The following is a 20,483-nucleotide window of genomic DNA, read 5'->3' as shown; positions in this document are numbered from 1 at the left end:
TCAGTGTTATATCTTGGCATACTGAGCCTTTTATATTCACTAGAGGCTGCGTTTATTATTGACCTATTGGATTCTGACCAAAACAACAGATCTGAGCTCTGGATCTGAGCTCACATAAAAGTTTATAACTGCAACTTCTCTCTATAATGGACTGGACCTGAATATTTGAAGTTGGGAAAGTTTGGATTTGGATTCAGATTTCAGCGCCCCCAAAGTCACAGATGTGTTTGGAACTGGGGTGTTCTGGAGATACAAAGTTGAACTCCAGGGTTTGGATCCATTTCTGTTTAACACAGTTTGTATTGTTGAATTTTTTATATTTTATGATACCATTTAGATATCTGCAACTGTGTTAATTTGGTCTTTAAAACTGTGTGTGTGTGCAATATATAACAGCATTTTTATTGTCCTAGATCACCAGTGCAGCTGAAACTGAGGCTATCACAAGTAAGAAATTGGTAAAGGGACATGCTTACTCTCTCACTGGAGCAGAAGAGGTAAGCTCATACGAATGGCTAAACCTATTAGGTTTCCTATGGATAAACCTGACCTATACAATGTTGATGAAACTTACCATCACACAGAATGATTTACCAGTGTAACACACAAGATACTTTTGGGTTTGCGATACTACACTGCCTTTGACAACTTGCTGATGACTCTCCATGTTTGACCTATATGAAAATGTTGCTAATATCTTCACAGCCTCAGAGACAGAGATTGACTGTAAAAGTTCTTTAGCCTGAAATCTCTCCCCTTGGCCATAACCTCTCAGAGACTTTATTCCAACCAGTTTTCCTCAGCGAATTAGCACAGCCTGCAACCTGCATTGTACTAACAGACTATATTATAAACTCACTTGAACCTTACATTTCACAAACTTTCCCTACATATCACAAGCTATCGTGATTATAGAGATGATTCTGCTAAATAACTTTGTACCATTTATGCTGCTGCACTGTCTTCTGAAATGCCACATACTGTGGAGAATGCAGCTCTTGTGCTGTGTTGTAGCTGATGCTCATCCTTGCATGTTACCCATATATTGTATGACTCACCATTAGGCCTGTAAGTAATGCTATTTTTGTAGAGCTGGGTTGGTGTTGAAGGGGAGAATAAATTGATGGTGGGGGTGGGAGACATTTGGTGGTTCTTTATCTCTGACCATCCCACTAGAGTGAAAATTGTGTTTTTCTCTAGATGTAAAATCAAATACCACAGGATAATGAGTAAATTAACAAAATGCTCAGACTCTGCTTGTTGTGGATCCTACAGGTAAACTACCGTGGGCGCCCAGAGAAGCTAGTCAGGATTAGAAATCCCTGGGGTGAAGTGGAGTGGACCGGAGCCTGGAGCGATAAGTAGGTTGTTATATACTGTAGCATCTCTCTCATCACTGTGTTCCAATATCTTTTAAAAATTAAATTGGTAATATCTGCAGTTAATAAGCCATACAGCACATTTGGAAAAGGTGTTAAATCAGTTGAAACTAGTCAGAAATTAAACATTATTAATCAATGAGCAGTGCTGGATACGGATCTGTTCTCATCATGGGATTTACCTCCTCACCCCAGGCAGGGTGCTTTATTTATGGAGAGTAGTCTGTAGTTCTTGCTGTGAACAGGGCCAAGGAAGTCAGACCCATGTAATTCCGCAAGGTGACTCTCCTCATGCCTGTATCCGACTGATGCTGGTGAGATACCAGTGTAGTATTCAATCAATTTCCATGGCTAGAAAACCTCATAGGGCCAAATTGCTGAGCAACTCCATCGACATTGATGGGACGACAAGGCCTAAGAAAGGGCAATGTTTGACAGCTGCTGGAGAAGCTCAAAAGGCTCTGACTGGGTTCAGCTAAGCACCCAAAGGTTTGAATACTCATCTGAACCGCTCTGAGCTGGAAGCTGGGCTTGGAATCTCATGAGAACTATGGTCACAATGTTTTTAAGATTTTCTTGGGTTTGGTCAGGTTGGAAATACCAGGAAAAAAATTTCTCACGCAATATTTTGATATATCTGCTTCTCATCCTGGCAGGCTGAAATTAGAGCATTGTGTTTGTGTGCAACTTGAGCAAAGCTTTAGGGTGAATCTTGTTTTTGTTGGACCTGGTTTGCTCACCCTAAAAGTAGTATGCTTCATATAAACTTACAGGGCCATATTCTGATCTCAGTTATACCTGTTTTAATGTGGATCATCTCCAGTGAAATCAATGGAATTACTCCAGAATTTCATTGGATCTGATCAGAATCTGGCCCACTGTACAATAGTATGATAGAGATGGAATAGAAGCATTGGATACCTAGTCCTTCCCTGTGAGCAGTGCAGGATTGTTCCCTGCAGTATATTTTCTAGTCTCTCTTTCTCCATTCTTGTTTTAAAATGTCCCAAATAATGGAGGTTTCACCACTCTGCTTGGGAGACTATTAGACATTAGAATAGATCTCACACTGAAACATTTCCTGATAGTCTTTTCTTAATTTCATCCAGTTAGTCCTAGTCATATCTGTGCATTCTCGCATCTTGTAGTTATGATTAAATTTAAGGTTCATTTGCCGCAAATACAGTTAAATGTAAAGCCTGATTCTTTGACCAGATTGTCTAAATAATTTCCAACTGTATATAGCAGGGGTAGGCAACCTATGGCACGCATGCTGAAGGCGGCACACGAGCTAATTTTCAATGGCACTCACACTGCATGGGTCCTGACCACTGGTCCGGGGGGTCTCTGCGTTTTAATTGAATTTTAAATGAAACTTCTTAAACATTTTATAAACCTTATTTACTTTACATACAACAATAGTTTAGTTATATTATAAACTTTTAGAAAGAGACCTTCTAAAAACATTAAAATGTATTACTGGCACGCGAAACCTTATATGAGAGTGCATAAATGAAAACTCGGCACACCACTCCTGAAAGGTTGCCGACCCCTGGTATATAGAGTCAATATGCATTTTGCACAGCCCTTGGGATGAGTAAAGGATCCAGTCATTGAAGGAAATATGTACTTTTATCAGCTGTAACTATAGAAAGATTCCAACTCCCTGAAGTTGTTATGAAGTAAAATGTAACTACTATACTTACTGCCTTTTGTGTTTTGTCTGTAGTGCTCCAGAATGGAATTATATTGATCCCAAACAAAAACAGGCTCTGGATAAGCAAGCAGATGATGGAGAGTTTTGGTAAGAATCATTTAGTGGGATTAATCCTTTGGAAACTGTACATGGAGATGTCCTGGTAAGCATTGCTTTGGATGGTGGCTGAGAAAATACCACTATCCAAAGGGTTACTAACCCAGCCATGATGTGTGAGAGTTATTAGCCTGTTGGTTATCTCCCTTCCCATTCAAATGTTACCTTTATATTAGGGTTTCTATAGCATGATGAGGTGGCAAAGATGTAGCTCAGATGCTCAATATTTTGAGGCTTGGATTTTGCCTGAATAGTAGTGAGGAAGTTTAGCTTTATACCTCAGGTAGCATCTATTTACTGGGAGTGAGTGGAAAATCCAGCCCAGTATTTGGTTACATGAGTAAATATTGAATTGATCTTTGCAGAACTCTACCCTTGATTAGAATGGCAGTTGTCCTCTTTGCACAACTGTAAATAGCTACACAAGGCACAAGGCAGTGGAAAATCAGTGACAAAGCTGTGTGTCCAGGATCTAATTCAGATTTTCTTTGCTGTGGATTTATTCAGTGTTAATTCCACTGACATTGATGGAGTTACACCTGACTTATGCCAGTGGAAGTGAAATCAGAATCAGTCTCTGAGTGCAAGGAATGGTATCGGTCCCCAAGAGAGTGCTTGACCATCTGTTGAAAGTGTGTCCTGCTCTCTTGGGCAGCTGGCAACATGACCTGATTATCTCTAATGTAAGAATAAGGTGACTGTTACCCAGGCTGAGCTATCAGAGACGGGGAAGAAACAGCAACAATGGAAGTATAGCTAATTTTTAAAAAAATCTCTGGGACTATTTGGAAGTATGGCTCTTTCACAGGGCCCTATTGTGTTACCCTTACACTGAGTAGTATCTCATTCCCCACATAGCAGCATGTAGCTGATTTCAGTGAAATTATTTGGGTACTAAGGTATGACTCAGCATGAGCAAAGGTGGCACTGTTGAGCCCTTAATGAATATTGGCCGTTGAGAACTGTTGCCTTAAAGGGGTGGTTGGGGTTCCTAGAAGCCAACTTTAGTTTCAAAGTTCAGTTAGACTGAATTTCAGGTAATTCTCCTGTGGTTATGCCATTTGCTGCCTCATTAGAAAAGGGATCAATTCACAGTGGATCTGACCATGTTCCAAGTTCATGAATTCACCGTGGACTCTTTGCGTTCTTTGATGTCAGGATGGCATTCTCAGATTTTCAAAGACAGTTTACACGGCTTGAGATCTGCAACTTGACTCCTGACACCCTGACGAGTGACAAGGTCCATAAATGGGGTCTGACCTTATTCAATGGTCTGTGGAGACGGGGTTCTACTGCTGGTGGCTGCCAGAACTATCCAGGTAAAGACCCAGGTGAAACTTGTATGCGTGGTGAAGAAATAGATACAATTTCTTCCAACACAGGTTCCATGTTATATCACTGTTGCAGCATCAATGTGGGTTGTTTCGTGGGGGGTTGTTCTGCTGTTTTTATAGTTAGATCAAAGAGGTGAAGGAAAGATCTAGATGGGTTTAGTCCAGGGTCTAGGCTCAAGGCTGAATCAGGGCCATCTGTTTGGGTTTGATAAAGTTGAAATCTTGCAAGTGCTCTCATGAGATTTCAGCCAAAAATGGCAGAAATCTCATGAGATCAGCTGGTATTAAGAGATTTCCATTATCGGGACTGGTTGGGAATCTTGTGAGATCAGTCATTTTCATGAGATTTCTGCCATCTTGAGCTGCATCAGTGTCTGATTCAGAAAATAGGTCCTTTTCTCTCTAATTTGGAACCAGAAACTTTGAAATGAGTTAAGAACCAGAAGGGTTTGGATCTGAAGTTCCTTCTCTAGGTTTTTTTTAACCTATTTTCCACACATGTTTATATTAACCCAAACCTATGTGGTCTAAATCAAAACCTGATTCAGACTCATTTTCTCATCAGGGTTTCTTTTCTCACTTGAGCGATTAATTCACTGCACAGTCTCTTTTCTTTATGCACCTTCCTTGCCTGTACTAGTCATGCTTCTGACTGGACTAATCTCCAGTGGATTGTGGAAACCACAATACAGTCACCATTTGTTACCAAAATATCGGGTCCGTCTAGCTGAGAGCCAATAACAGCCTGACAGGGATAAGGAAAAATGCTTTATTCTGCAGAAGAAAGGAGAGCTCTGTAATAGATACAGAAGGCTCTGCCTGACACAAGTTTTACAGATCCTTTATACACATTTAGACAAAGACGTGCTGTGTTAACACTTGATTGGTAGTTGCCAGACCCCATGAAACCGTTATCTGGTCAGTGAAAACTGGCTTGGAGCAAGATTTCTCTGCTTTGAGGCAGAAGAGAAAGGCTAGTTCAAAAGTTCAGGGTACTGTGTACGTGAGGCTTCTGCCTCCACCTACTGGCCGTTTGTAAAACCATTTAAAACCACAATACAGTCACCATTCAACACTGCAAAGACAAAAAGCATTGTAATTTGGCATTCATTTTCAGGTCAAACCTGAAGAGAAGCTCTCTGGGATTTGGCCCTATAACAACAACAGTGTTAGCAGAGGACATTTTCTGGGCCTAAATGACTGGTTGGTGTTAATGGCATCGGCTCCTCCCAGCTGGTCATTACTTTCCAGGAGATGTCTCTGTAATTTGTTATTGTATAAATAAATATACAGCACAGCTGGGAAAACATGGAACCATCTAATATAATGGAAAGGTTTGACTGAACCCCAAAGGTCTCTCCGAAGTGCTATTTCTGTACCTCTCATGAGAATGACCTCAGCTGCAGTGAAAGCAAACACTCTTTCCTTTCATTTTCCCTCGGGATTTTTTTAGTGACGTACTGGACCAATCCTCAGTTTAAAATCAAGCTGGATGAGCCAGATGATGGTGATGAAGGATGCACTGTGCTGGTGGGCCTGATGCAGAAGAACCGCAGAAGAGAAAATAAGATGGGGGAAGCTCTACTCAGTATTGGCTATTCTTTCTATCAGGTAAAGTAAGTTCCTTTTAAGGGGCTACTCAGTGCTGTTCTCTCCTCAAGAGATGGGCAAGGCTCAGGGAGGCTTTTGACTTTTTAGCATCTTCTCAGTCAGGTTTTGGTTCTGTGAGATGGTTCAAATCCTTCTCTCATTCGATCTGACCCCCATAGCATGGGAGTGTTCAGAAAAATGGTTCGGGGTTTGTACCATTCTGTTTCTAACAGAGAGCGTTGCAAAAGTGCAGGTGGATAATTTAGCAAAAATCTCATTCAGGTCTTTTCTCTCACAAAGCCTAAACAATGCTGGTTCATGATGGAAGGAAATTCCAGATAAATGGTTCAGTTTTAGGCCCATCGCTAGTTCCTGCTGTTCGCTTGAATTATTTTTCTTTGAATATGCAAATTGTGTTAGCTTCACTACCTACCATAGTATTGTTCTGTCGGTTTCTGGTTTTATATAACACTTGTGTCTGTGTAAACAGTTGGATAATATACTGTAGGGAACAATCCTGCAGAGGCAGGAGATGGGACTAGGACTTTTCCATCTCTAACTTCTCTGATGCCATGGAAACAAAACAAAAAGTCTGAAATTCCAACTGATACCATCATTCATTGCTTTTCTGCAGATATGATGTCATGAAGTGTAGCATAGACTCCCATGGGCAAAGGTCATTAATGGGAATGATTAACTTTTGCTAATGTAGTTTGTGCGTTTTGCTTCCCTTATCTCCTGCATGTGTGGGATAGTTTTTCTTCAGGGCTGAAAATATGGCAATGGTACAAAACTAGCAAGGGTTTTCCCTGGTGCCAAAGTGTTTGTGCACACAGCTAGCTCTCAGTGTTTGCTATGCCATCCGTTTGATGCCAGGCAACCCAATCCATTTTCATTCTAGAATTTGCAAATTAAAGAATGGCTGTCTATACATATCTATGAGCATAGACAGGCCAAAACACCATCCTTCTGCCTTAGTGTATTCCTATCTTGGGAGATATCTCACTCACCTGCCCACTTCATAATCTTTGACTTGTTAGGGTAGATTTAGTAACCCTTAACAAATGAACTCTATATATCTTGAAAGGAATGGCTGCTAAATCCTCTAACCTTGACACTCATCCATGATACAAGCTGCCACTGGTTCTTTCCCCTATTCCAGCTGAGACTATGGCCAAGGAAGACCTACTCTAGTCAGGAAAACACTGAGCAGATATGTGTATAACAAGAAAAGAGAATGTGCATACTGAAGCTTACCTGCCTGGTAAAATCTTATATAAGTCATGTAACTGAAGCTAACTGAAAGACAATTACAGTAGTAATAACTCCTACAACTGAGTGCACAGGCTTATATTCTTATATGGTATGATTCTCCAACCAATGCACTCCTATCTAAACTATATACATAAAAGACATTCTATAAGAGGCTATGGGTGAATTTTTCAAAAGCACTTAAGTGACTTGGGAGCACAAGTCCCATTGAAATCTGTGCTCTCAAATCACTTGGGTGCTTTTGAAAATCATGTCCTATATTCACAAGTGCAAATTACAGCAGTGCTTTTTAGCTATTTTATTAACTCATCAAGGGCTAAATTACACAGATTAAAACTGCTTTGTAAAACTCTATTTGCCTTCTGGCAAATATCTGTTTTGACTTGTGATTAAAGTATCATTACATTTTTCATCAGTATCATGGTAATGGCGGGTAAATGGATTTTATGCCTGTTCTCATAAATTTTCAAAACAATTTGGAGCTAAGCTCTCATTGACTCTGAGTAAGAATTTCAGGATTTGGCCAAATGTTCTGCTAATTTTCCTTTGGAACAGTTCTAGCACAAGTAAGAACTTTGTGCATGGACTAGAATTGCATTAAATGGTTGTAAATAGGAATGAAAGACAAACTATCTGAGTCTATAAAATGTGGCATTAGTTTACATTTCACCCAGCTGACTACAGAAGATACTAAGCAGCCTCCTTTCATTAACTTCTCTCTTTTGCAGGTCCCTAAAGAGGTATGTGCATTCTATTGGAGACTTCCATCCTCCAGATGACCACCACCTGTTAGGGTTGAGAGTTTAATACAACCGCTGCTTAAAGCATGGTGCCTTCTTCACTGACCACAAACCTTCAGGAGACCTTTGACTGGGGTGTTTTGATATTTGAAGACAAATACTCCACCTTCTGAATAGCCATTTTAAAGGAATTGTAGGATGAGGTTTCATCCCAGTCAGATTTAGATCTCATTTACACTAGTCTAAATATGGAGCGACTCCATTAACTTCCATTGATCTTAAGATAACTAAGATCAGAATTGGATCTATGTGTCTAGTAAAGATTCTGGCAGAACAGGGTCCATACTGTATTTTCCTTTCCTGCTTAGAGGAAATCCTAGCTTACATTATTTAAAGAAATATCAAACTCTGTGGGTCCCTCTCTCTTTGCTGGGCAGAGGCACAATGTCATCAATTTATCCAACTCTACCTCCCTAATCCTCAATCAAGTGTCAATGTTAAGATAAAGAGGCTTTCCATTTCTAAAATTAGGACCACAAAGGGGTGTTTGGAGCTAGACAGAGTCATATTCATTACTAGACTATCATTCTGTGCTGCCAATTTTGCTGTGTTTTTCATCCCCTTTGTTCTTGTCCAATAACATAAAGTGCAGCTATGTACCAATTATCTGCTCTCTGTTTACAGCTTCAGACACAAAGGGAAATGGAACATGTACATTGAAAAAATGCTGGATCTGATTTCTTAATTTTTCATTGCATTGTAGTTTAGCTTCAGACTGGGCGGGGAGAAATGATCTAGTTGTTTGAATTGTTGATTATACCAAAATCCAATCCTTATTTTAAAAAAGAAAAAAGGCACCACATTATTCTACAGTTTACAACAGAGATACTGTAGTGTTTAGGGTTATTATTGTTAAATATAATATTTTTTATATAAGAAGTTACAACTGATCACCCTTCCAAATGAGTTCAGCACATTTACTCTGTGACCTGGCTTTATAGTCAAGCCAGAAACGCTATCAGTAAAGCATTCTGCACACCCCTTGTCAAACATTCTCCACCTTTCTTGTATCATTTCCTGGATGAGTCACACATTTTAAAGGAAAAGTTTGTGGAGTAAAGGTAAATTGAATGGGCTTTCTGAAGGTGTATTTAGCACTGGGATCTTGTTTTCATTCTGATGTTCATGTATGAGTCGCTGATTTGCTTTATAAACTATGTAAAATGTAATCAGATTATCAGTCATGGAAATGTTGAGTGGGATTTTCAAAACAACTAGGGGATTAGTCACACATTTCCCACTGAAAACCTCAAGCCATGTTATTCTTATACCTACTGTTAGAGGTAGAAGGTGCTTGAAGTTTCCATTGCAGCAGCTCATAGCTCACATAACATAGCCAATAAAAAGAATATTCTTTGTGTAGTGTTGCTGAAGGACAACCTGCATCCATTCACAGTTTTGGGTTATGGATACTGTCAGAAGCAAGGAATAGATGATAGGGTTGTGAGGCTGGTGAAACTGGTGACTGAAGAAATCGGAGAGTTAACCACGCTATATGGCTGCTAGAGCTGCAATGCTAACAAACATCTGTGTGAATTCTGAATGGCCATTTGGTTTGTTCATATTTGTGTCCCTTGTTGCTATACATGAATACTCTCATGGCTGGGGTTTTGTCCTCTTGAATATTTTGTGCTCATAAATGCCACAGTCATATGACAACATGAGTGTTTGCTATTCACTCTTTTCCTGATTAAAAAATTTCAGTCATCCAATCAGGGAGCAGAAACAATGGCATGTGACTTTAGGGTTGCCAAGTTTGGTTGGACATATTCCTGGAGATTTCATCACATGACATAATCTTTAATTAAAGATTCATCTTTAATTCCTGGAGACTCCAGGCCAATCCTGGAGGGCTGGCAGCCCTATGTGACCAATCACATGTTGTGAATAGTCAAAGTGAACAGTTTGCAAACACCCCATAGGCTGAATACATTTGTAAAAATCAAAGTCTTTTCACGAACAATTCATGAAAAGAAAAAGTGCTAAATTCATTGAACAATTTATTCACAACAAATAATTTGTTTAGCTCTGAGTCCACATTAACATGGTACTATTTGCTATTGTCTCACAGATCTTATAGAGACACATAAAAAGTTTGATCCTGCTAGAGCTAAGCACCGTCCCCTTTCTGTTGTTCAGCCTGTTGTGCTGGGTTTGTTTATTATATTGATATGGCAGAACATTCGTGCTTGTCTCCCTCACCCTCACTCGGAGGTTATATTGCTTCCAGCTAGCGTAAAGTTCTGGGGATGGCTTTTAAACAATGAAATAGAACCTGGGAAATTAGGCTTTCTGGTGACTTTATCCAGTTGATTTTTAATAGAATATTATTTTTGCCAGCTGCAAAATCACACAGATATCCATCTGAGCCGAGATTTCTTCACAACCCACCGACCAGTAGCCCGGTCTGACACCTACGTTAACCTGCGCGAAGTCTCCGGCCGTCTCAAACTGCCCCAAGGAGAGTACCTCATTGTGCCATCCACATTCGAGCCTTTCAAAGATGGAGAGTTCTGCCTTCGAGTTTTCTCTGAGAAACAGGCTAAAGCTCAGTATGTATCTTCATAATTCTCTCTTTGCTCAAGGTGAGGCATGCAAGGAACAAGGTGGAAAGTTCCACACTACATGAAAGTCTTGAGAGTTGAACCATGAAGGCCCCCAACTCAACGGCTACTTGTGTCACAAAGTCAATACATCCACACACAGGTGCCGACTCTCTCATTTCTCTGGGGATGCTTGACCCCCGCTCTGCCCCAGGCCTGACCCCCAGTCCACCCCCTCCCCCAAGGTCCCACCTACCCCGCTTCTTCCCACTCTGTTCCACCCCCTTCCCCCAGTGCCTCCTGCCTGCTGCTGAACAGCTGATCCACAGTGGGTGGGAGGTGTTGGGGGGGAGGAGCTGATTGGCAGGGCCCGCCGGTGGGTGCTGAGAACCCACTATTTTTTTTCTGTGGGTGCTCCATCCCACATTATAGAGCAATGGGTCATCAACTGTGTTCTCGTGCACCACTACTGTAGTATCTGAACACCACCTGCGGTTGAAAGAGTAAAAGTTCTTTGTCAAAAAGCACCCTGGGAAACATAAGAACAGCTATATTATGTCAGATCAAAGGTCCATCTAGTCCAGTATCCTGTCTTCCAACAGTGGCCAATGCCAGGTGCCCCAGAGGGAATGAACAGAGTAGGCAATTATCGAGTGATCCAGTCCCGGTCATCCACTCCCAGCTTCTGGCAATCAGAGGTTAGGGACACACAGAGCATGGAGTTGCATCCCTGATCATCTTGGCTAATAGCCATTGATAGACCTATCCTCCATGAACTTATTCTTTTTTGAGCCCTGTTATAGTCTTGGCCTTCACAACATCCTGTGGCAAGGAGTTCCACAGGTTGACTGTGTGTTGTGTGAAGAAGTACTTCCTTTTGTTTGTTTTAAACCTGCTGCCTATTAATTTCATTGGGTAACCCTGGTTTCTATGTTATGTGAAGGAGTAAATAACACTTCATGAGTGGTGTGGAGAAAGTAAATAACAATTTTATAGACCTCTATCATATCCCCGATTAGTTGTCTCTTTTCCAAGCTGAAAAGTCCCAATCTTTTTAATCTTTCTTTATACGGAAGCTGTTCCATACCCTTAATCACTTTTATTGTCCTTCTCCACCTTTTCCAGTTCCAATATATCTTTTTTCAGATGGGGTGATAAGAACTACACACAGTATTCAAGGTGTGGGTGTACCGTGGATTTATGTAGTGGCATTATGATATTTTCTGTTTTATTATCTATCCCTTTCTTAATGGCTCCTAATATTCTGTTAGCTTTTTTGACTGCCATTGCACATTGAGCAGATGTTTTCAGAGAAAGGATCAGAAGTGTGGGTATTTGTCATACAAAGTGGCCAATAGAAGGAAAAGGCTGGAGAGGCTGAATACACGGCAAGAGAACAGGTCATCTGGTGTACATGGAAGCAGTGCTGGATTTAAAAATGTAGGGATGTTATGTGTGCTGAGGTAGGATTATTGCAGACAGAAAAGCTCAAGTTATCATGTTAGAGACCGCAGTGCTATACAAGAATCCATTGCTTTGTAAAGTATTTTATAGGCCAATGCTAGACTGTCATGTCTTTATTTTTTTTTCCTCAGGGAAATTGGTGATGTAGTGGCTGCAAAACCATATGAGGTAAATGCCATAGTTAGGTCTAAATGAACAGCTTCTTGGGCAAGCAGACATTTGATTTGGGATTTTGTTGCTGCTGGCTTGAGCTGAAATCAGAGTATCTAACCATATTCATGTAAAGAAGCCCTGTAATTGAAAACCTCCTTTTCCTATCAATCTGGCTTACAGGTTCCATGTGCATTTCTGGTGCAAAATTTTGCCCATGCAATTCTGTAACTGAGCCGTAGTGCATCAGTTCAGAATACATATACGCAAGGACAATATAATACCATGGTATAGTGCAGGGGTCAGCAACCTATGGCACGCATGCCAAACACAGCACGCAAGCCGATTTTGAGTGGCACGCAGCTGCCTGCTGTGGTCCCGGCCCCCAGCCCCACTCAGCCCCCGCGCCCACCGCTCTCCCCTGCGGGGGCAGGAGGCAGAAGCTTGGTCCTGCGGCAGCCAAGCTTCCCCCCTCTCCTGCTTCTTCCCCCAGCGTGGTGCTTTCCTGCCCCTCCCCCTCTGCTTCCCTGCCCCAATCAGCTGATGGCCCTTGCGAGGGGGAGGGGGAAGAGCGGCAGCCTGCTCGCAGCTCCGTAGGGGAGGCAGAGGGAGGTAGGGACGGAGCTGTGGGGAAGGGGGTGGAACAAGGCACATCCCTTCCAGCCCCCTGCCATGAGCCGCTCAGGGCAGGGGGCTGGGAGCAATCCCAATGAGCCGAACACCCCAGCCCTCTGCCCTGACCCCTCCCACCCCCCCAGCCTTCTGCCCTGCACCCCCCACAGCCCATCCCTCTGCCCTGAACCCCCCACACCCCAACACACACCCAACCTTCTGCCCTGCACCCCCACAGCCCCCATCCCTCTGCCCTGACCCCTGAACCACCCCCCACACCCAGCCTTCTGCCCTGCACCCCCCACAGCCCCATCCCTCTGACCTGACCCCCCCACACTCAGCGCCCCTTGAACCCCACACACCCAGGCCTCTGCCCTCCACCCCCCACACCTCCCAGCCCTCTGCCTTGATTCCTGAACGCCCCCACACCCCAGCCTTCTGCCTTGAACCCCCTCCAGGTCTGGGGTCCCGGCCACAGGCCCCGCTCAGCCTGCTGCCGGCCAAGGTGAACAGAACCCCAGGCTGGCAGCGAGCTGAGCAGGCTGACGGCATAAGATCAGCATTTTAATTTAATTTTAACTGAAGCTTCTTAAACATTTTGAAAACCTTGTTTACTTTACATACAACGATAGTTTAGTTATATAATATAGACTTATAGAAAGAGACCTTCTAAAAACGTTAAAATGTATTACTGGCGCGCAAAACCTTAAATTAGAGTGAATAAATGAAGACTCGGCACACCACTTCTGAAAGGTTGCTGACCCCTGGTATAGTGTGATCCTTTCCATAAAGAATAATAATCTCAAAATACATCTCAAAAGCAAACCTCCAAGGAACTGTATAATTGCTATAGACAGTCTCAACACAATTTTCTCCACATCTATTTTGTGATCCTAATTTGATAACACAAGAGTCCTTTCCAATCAGAGTCTTACTACACAGCAGTTCAATATCAGCAGCTGGCTCAAGTCAGCTGACTTGGGTCAGGCTGCGGGCAGCGGCAGCTCCAGGCACCAGTGCTCCAAGCGCGTGCCTGGGGCGGCAAGCTGGGGCGGGGGTTGGCCTGCCGGTCGCTTTGAGGGCAGAAGTCAGGCTGCCTTTGGCAGCTTGCCTGTGGGAGATCCACCAGTCCCGCAGATTCGGTGGTGGGTACACCGAATCTGCGGGACTGGGGACCTCCCACAGGCGCGCCGCCGAAGGCAGCCTGACTGCTGTGCTTGGGGCGGCAAAAAAGCTAGAGCCGCCCCTGGCTGCGGGGCTATAAAATTGCTGTGTAGACATTCAGGCTCGGACTTGAACCCGAGCTCTGGGACCCTGCTCGTCTTCCAAATTGAATTAAACCATTTATTTAGGAAATTATTTTGTTTGGCAATTTAAAACACACTCACCCATTTCCTGGCACCCGTGTCTAGTATAATAAACCACTTTATTGGTTATCTCTTCCCTTTAGCCTCATGTCGATGACAAGGGCATAGATAAGGAGTTCAAGAGCCTGTTTCAGAAGCTTTCTGGAGAGGTGAGTGGTTTAAAGAGAGAGGAAAAAGACAGTGAAATCTAAGTACAAAGTTAGAAAACTATCTTGAGTACCAAGTCTCTTGTTTATCTAGTCTTCTGAAGAATAGAATAGATTTCCCCTTTTATTAACTCACAGCTACCATTTTGGTCCAATTTAATGTACCTTACAACAGAACAGTTGTACTATGTTATTCCTCTTATTGGTGCAGAATGTGATTCTCTCTAGGTGTAGCATCCCTTTAAGAATGGTGGAAGTGAGTGATGTTACTATGTGGTGATATAAATTATCTGGGGAGTCAGCTACCTGGGCTGGTGCATAATTCGGAGTGTTGCACTAATGGCTATTAGGACTATATTCCTTGTTGTTGGTTAGAAGTTGCTGGACTCAGGAGTCTGTTAGCTGGAGGGTAGTGTTGCACCATCTCCTAATTACTGCATAGGAGACCTTAGCATCTGCAGGATTCTGCTGCACAAACTAGCTTGTAGCTGTCACATTGGATTTGCTTTTAAGGAGCAAATACCTGGGGCCAATTTGAAGTGTGAAAGCATCATTTTTAGCCACAGAAGCTTGTTTGAGTTGTGATGGGTGAATTTCAGTTGCTTCCCTTTCAGTTTCCGTAAGTCTGGATACATTTCTGAATCTCTTTAGTCGAGGAACTGAGTCAGTGGTTGCTGGTAGACATGTCACATTTAGTGGGTTACCACACTGTGGTACCTGAGATACCATGCACTTCGCATTCTAGGTATAAGGAAATATCTGTGAGGTGTCTCAGGCTTTGTCTACATTAGCACTTTTGTCGACAAAACTTTTGTTGGTATAGAGCGGCTACACGGGAGACCTTATAGTGGCGCAGCTGCAGCGGTACAGCTGTGTTGCTGTCAGGTCTGTAGTGTAGACCATGCATTAGAGTCGCATGCCTTAAGATAAGGATTAGAAGTGGAGTTGTCTGTAGGGGTATTGCAGTGAATGAATGCACAGTTGGTTTGTTCCAAACGTTTATCATGTTATCACCTGAAATACCTTTGTTTTCTGTTTCCAGGACTGTGAAATGACTGCAAATGAACTTCAAACTGTTCTGAATAGGGTGTTAGCAAAGAGTAAGTGACATTAGAAGTTTCACACTGAGCAAGGCTGGTAGGCAGATGCTTCAAGTAAGACATACAGGATCTCTCTTTGGTTCACAATGAATTTCTGTGCCGTGGTCATTTCTGATAGCACGTGAACAAGTAATAATGTTAAAGGAAAACTGCTGGGATCAGTTTGGGGTACTGAATGTTTCTATAAGATAACTGTCACTTCAAAATAATGGGACTGGAATGTGACGTTCGAATAGAGAGGTCAGGGCTCACCCTGGGAGAAGTGACTGGGTCTTGCTCACTGTGTGTTTCTACATTTGGATCCAGCCTAACAAACTGTACAGGTACTTGTCTGAAATCCATGCCTATGGAGGACTCCAGAGGTGTTGCTGTGTGGCACACCATGGCCTCCTGGAACCTTATATTGACAGCAAAGACGTAACTCAGGTCCTCCTGCTCCAAAAGCACAATCCTCTACCACATGAGCTAAGGAGAATCTCTATTAGCAGTACAGGATTTATGACAGAATGTGCAACTCCAATTCTACCAGGAGAGGGCATCTGCACATACACCCTACCCAGTTCACTATAGCGTATTCTGTGTAATCTACATTGATTACAAAAGGATCAGTTTTGTTCAGTGCAAACACAGAAGCTCTCTCTTTCTTTAAATGGATGCAGCATAGATCCTTGGCAGGGCAGTCTGGGAAAAGTATGTACTGCAACTGCCCATACTGTATATGTTCTATGGATAAACGGGCCTTTCTTCTCCGGTATTTTTAATTCAAACCCTTTTTCCTGTACTAAATATTCACTTTGTTTTTTAAATAAATTAGGAGAGGGGGTGCATAGAAGAAATGTTAGTAGCAATGGAAGTGTATTTGCCCTAATAGCAGATGCTGACTGTGGGTGGACTGTATTTCTGTGCAGGGGCGGCTCTAGACATTTCTCCGCCCCAAGCACGGCGGCATGCCGCGGGGGGCACTCTGCCGGTCGCCGGTCCCGCGGCTCCGGTGGACCTCCTGCAGGCGTGCCTGCGGAGGGTCCGCTGGTCCCGCGGCTTCGGTGGACCTGCTGCGGGACCAGCGGACCCTCCACAGGCACGCCTGCGGGAGGTTCACCGGAGCCGCGGGACCAGCAGACCCTCTGCAGGCATGCTGCCAAAGGCAGCCTGCCTGCCGCCCTCCTGGCGACCGGCAGAGTGCCCCCCGCGGCATGCCGCCCCAAGCACGTGCTTGGCGTGCTGGGTCCTGGAGCCGCCCCTGTTTCTATGGGCTGCAGAAAATATTTGTCTAAAGTATTTCTGACTGTTTTTTGTTCAGGGGCAGACATTAAAAGTGATGGATTCAACATAAACACCTGCAGAGAGATGATCAGTCTCTTAGATGTATCCTTTAAATGCCACTTCACTGTTCTCTGAAGTTCCTAGATCTCCCTGGCGAAGAATTTTGACTAGATAAGGCTAGATTTACACTTCCCATTTTCCCAGTGCATCTGTCTTCACTTGCTGTAGGCATAAACTCAGAAAAGTAGCTCTGTCAGCACAGTGTGGCAAAGATGTTAACCCTTTCGTGACCAGACCTTCGCCACCCCTGCTTTGCGGCTCTCATCTGTTAATGTTTTCTTTAGACATAGCTGGTCTGCTCTGCAGCACAGCAAGGGCATTCTGCCTGAATACACCTAGTGCAGCAACGGGAGCTCAGGATAGACACGCTCAGTGTGCTTGGGAGCTGTGCAATGGTTGTTATGCACAATGTGAACTTCCTTCTGCAGGGCCAAATGATCTTCTCCCTTTACACAGTGTAGCCCTAAAGGTGCAGAGAAAGATCAGAGGAACTATGTGATGGGGAAAGGCTTTGTATACCCCTGTCCCATGGCATGCCCCCTGTGGGAGATGAGCTTCACATGGTCAGAGGACTAGGGTTAGGACAGTGGTGGGCAACCTGTGGCCCACGGGCTGCACACGGCCTGTCAGGGTGATCTGCTGGCAGGCCGCGAGACAGTTTGTTTACTGTCCGCAGGCACGGCCACCCGCAGCTCCCAGTGGCCGCAGATTGCTGTTCCCGGCCAAAGGGAGCTGCGCGATTTAAAAATTTGATTTAAAAATGGTCAGTGATGGAGAATCCACCACAACACTTGGTAAATTGTTCCAGTGGTTAATTACTGTCACTGTTAAAAATGTACACCTTATTCCAGTCTGAATTTGTCTGGCTTCAACTTCCAGCCATTGGATTGTGTTATACCAGGGGTCGGCAACCTACAGAATGCGTGCCAAAGACGGCGCGCGAGCTGATTTTTAATGGCACCGTACTGCCTGCCAGAGTCCCGACAGGCAGCAATGTGCCATTAAAAATCCTGCCCGGCCCGGCCTGGCCCACTCTTCTCCCCCCTCCACCCCCCGACGCCTCCTGCGGGGGCAGGGGGCAGAAGCTTGGTCCTGCTGACTCCCCTGCCTCTTCCCACAGTGTGCTGGGTTCCTGCCCCTCCTCCTCCTCTCCATCCCTCCCTCCCTGCGGGCTAAACAGCTGACAATAACTTCAGGCTGTGTTCTAAAAAGCTCAGCTGTGATTCTGACATACTGGCGGACAGTGTGTGAGCGAAATCTCAGGTTGGCCACCCCTGTCTTAGTGCCATAGCACTGTGGGACCAAAGGCCCAAGTTACCTGGTCTTTCTTGCTATGGAGGAGAGCTGGAAATTGTACAGGTGGAATATTTGTGGGATGATCTCAAGAAAGAATTTGAAGAGCTAGACCCCCACCATACAGGCTTTGTGAGCAATAGTGAGGGAGGGGCTGGGGAGGAGTGGAGTCAGCGTGCTCGCTGCTCCTGGCGGAGACAGAGAAGAAGTGGGGGCAGGGCCTTGGGGAAGGGGGTGGTGGAATAGGGGCATATCCCCTCCAGCTCCTTGCTGTGAGCACCCCATGACCCCAGCCCACACCCCAGCCCTCTGCCCTGACCCCCCACACACACACACTCCCAGCTCTCTTCCCTGAGCCCTGCAGCCCCACACACCCCCTGAGCCCTGCACCCCCCCCAGGCCCCTGCCCTGAGCCCTGTACCCCCTCACACACACCCAGCCCTCTGCTTGACTCCTTCACACCCCCACATGACCCAGCCCTGATTCTGGTACCCCCACACATACCCAGGCCCCCCACATCCTGACTCTTGCATCCCCCACATCCCCACCCTGAGCACCAAACGGGAGCTCCTGCACCCCACCCCCACATTCCCACCTGCACCCCTTGCACCAAATGGGAGCTGCCCAGGTAAGCACTCCACACCCAAACCTCCTGCCCCAACCCTGAGCCCCTTCCCTCATTTTAGCTCCTGGCCCGACCCTTCACCCCCAGCCCTGTGCTCAGTGCACTCCCACCCTCAGCTCAGTGCAGAGAGAGGAAGAGAATGGCCAGAACCAGAGAGAAGGTAGGTACCCACTGGATGTGGGCAGGGCCGGGACCCCAGATCGGCAGTGAGCTGAGCAGGTCTGGCAGCCGGGATCCCGGCTGGCAGGAGCCGGCAGATGAAACCCCTGAGCGGCAGCAGGCTGAGCCGCTCAGCCCATTGCCACTCTGGGGTCCCGGCCGCCGGCCCCGCACAGCCCGTTGCCAGTCTGAGGTTCTGGCCACCAGCCCCGCACAGCCCGTTGCCAGTCTGGGGTTTTGGCTGCCGGTCCGGGGTTCTGGCTGCCGGACCCTTGCCAGCTGGGATCCTGGCTGCAGGCCCCTCTCAGCCCGCTGCCGGCCTAGGTGAACAGAACCCCAGACCAGCAGCGGGCTGAGCGGGGCAGTGGCATAAGATCAACATTTTAATTTAATTTTAAATGAAGCTTCTTAAACATTTTGAAAACCTTGTTTATTTTATAATACAACAATAGTTTAGTTATATAATATATAGACTTATAGAGAGAGACCTTCTAAAAACATTAAAATGTATTACTGGCACGTGAAACCTTAAATTAGAGTGAATAAATGGAGACTTGGCACACTGCTTCTGAAAGGTTGCTGACCCCTGTGTTATACCTTTCTCTGCTAGATTGAGGAACCAAGTAGACTGTAATCAAGTTACCCTTTAACCTTCACTTTAAGATAAACAGATTGAGCAACCTGAGTCTATTGCTAGAAAGCAGGTTGTCTAATCCTTTAATCGTTCTCATGGCGCTTCTCTGAAGCCTCTCCAATTTACCAACATCCTTCTTGAATTATGGGGGCCAGAACTGGACAAAATGTTCCAGCAGGGGTCACACTAGTGCCAAATACAGAGGTAAAATACCATATTTTTCCATGTATAAGACGCCCCCATGTATAAGACGCCCCCTACTTTTCTAACCCCAAATTCAGGTTTTTTGTTTTGTTTTGGTTTTTTCCCCCCTCCTGCTTTGCCGCTCTGGCCATGCCCCAGGTTTTTTTTGTTTTGTTTTGTTTTCTTTCCCTGCTTAGCCCCTCCAGCCACGCTGCAGGTCCCTCCCCCCGCTGCTCCGGCTGCGCCGCAGGTTTGATTGTTTTTTTTCCCTCCTGCTTTGCCGTTCCGACCATGCCACAAGTTTTTTTGTTTTGTTTTCTTTGCCCTCCAGCCGCGCTGCAGCTGTCCCCCCCGACTTTGCCGCTCAGTCCGAGGAAGAGGACGTGGAGGTAGGGGTAGAGAGGACGAGGAGGGCCATGCACCCCAGCTGGTCTCCGGCGGCGGCCCTGCCCGGCTCCTGCCGCATCCCTCCCCGGCCGCCCGACTCCTGCTGCCCGTCCGGCTCCCCAGCTCCCCGCGTCCCCGGCCGCCCACTCCCCGGCTCCCCGCGTCCCCGGCCGCCCGCTCCCCGGCCCCGCTTCCCTGGCCGCCCGCTCCCCTGGCCGCCCAGTCCCGCTTCCCCGGCTCCGCTTCCCTGGCCGCCCGGCACGGCCGCCGGGCTCCGCTTCCCGGCCGCCCGGTCCGCTTCCCTGGCCG

At 45.4% G+C, this 20,483-nt stretch overlaps 1 protein-coding gene across 1 annotated transcript in view; it reads left to right on the top strand.

Annotated features, from left to right (window-relative positions):
* Positions 1–20,483, top strand: part of CAPN8 (calpain 8) — a 52,416-nt gene that overhangs the window by 22,971 nt on the left and 8,962 nt on the right. The window contains exons 6-16 of the mRNA XM_039532303.1: positions 414–497; positions 1,276–1,361; positions 3,109–3,183; positions 4,351–4,511; positions 5,980–6,137; positions 8,117–8,128; positions 10,529–10,740; positions 12,327–12,363; positions 14,408–14,473; positions 15,513–15,570; positions 16,871–16,935. Of these exons, the coding sequence (XP_039388237.1) occupies positions 414–497; positions 1,276–1,361; positions 3,109–3,183; positions 4,351–4,511; positions 5,980–6,137; positions 8,117–8,128; positions 10,529–10,740; positions 12,327–12,363; positions 14,408–14,473; positions 15,513–15,570; positions 16,871–16,935 (1,014 nt within the window). The remainder of the gene's footprint in view (positions 1–413; positions 498–1,275; positions 1,362–3,108; positions 3,184–4,350; positions 4,512–5,979; positions 6,138–8,116; positions 8,129–10,528; positions 10,741–12,326; positions 12,364–14,407; positions 14,474–15,512; positions 15,571–16,870; positions 16,936–20,483) is intronic.

Source organism: Mauremys reevesii, linkage group 3 (assembly GCF_016161935.1).
Source record: "Mauremys reevesii isolate NIE-2019 linkage group 3, ASM1616193v1, whole genome shotgun sequence".
In the NCBI taxonomy this organism is placed as follows: Eukaryota; Metazoa; Chordata; order Testudines; family Geoemydidae; genus Mauremys; species Mauremys reevesii.
The sequence above is the reverse complement of the archived record's forward strand: the minus strand, read 5'-3'. Positions and strand labels throughout refer to the sequence as shown.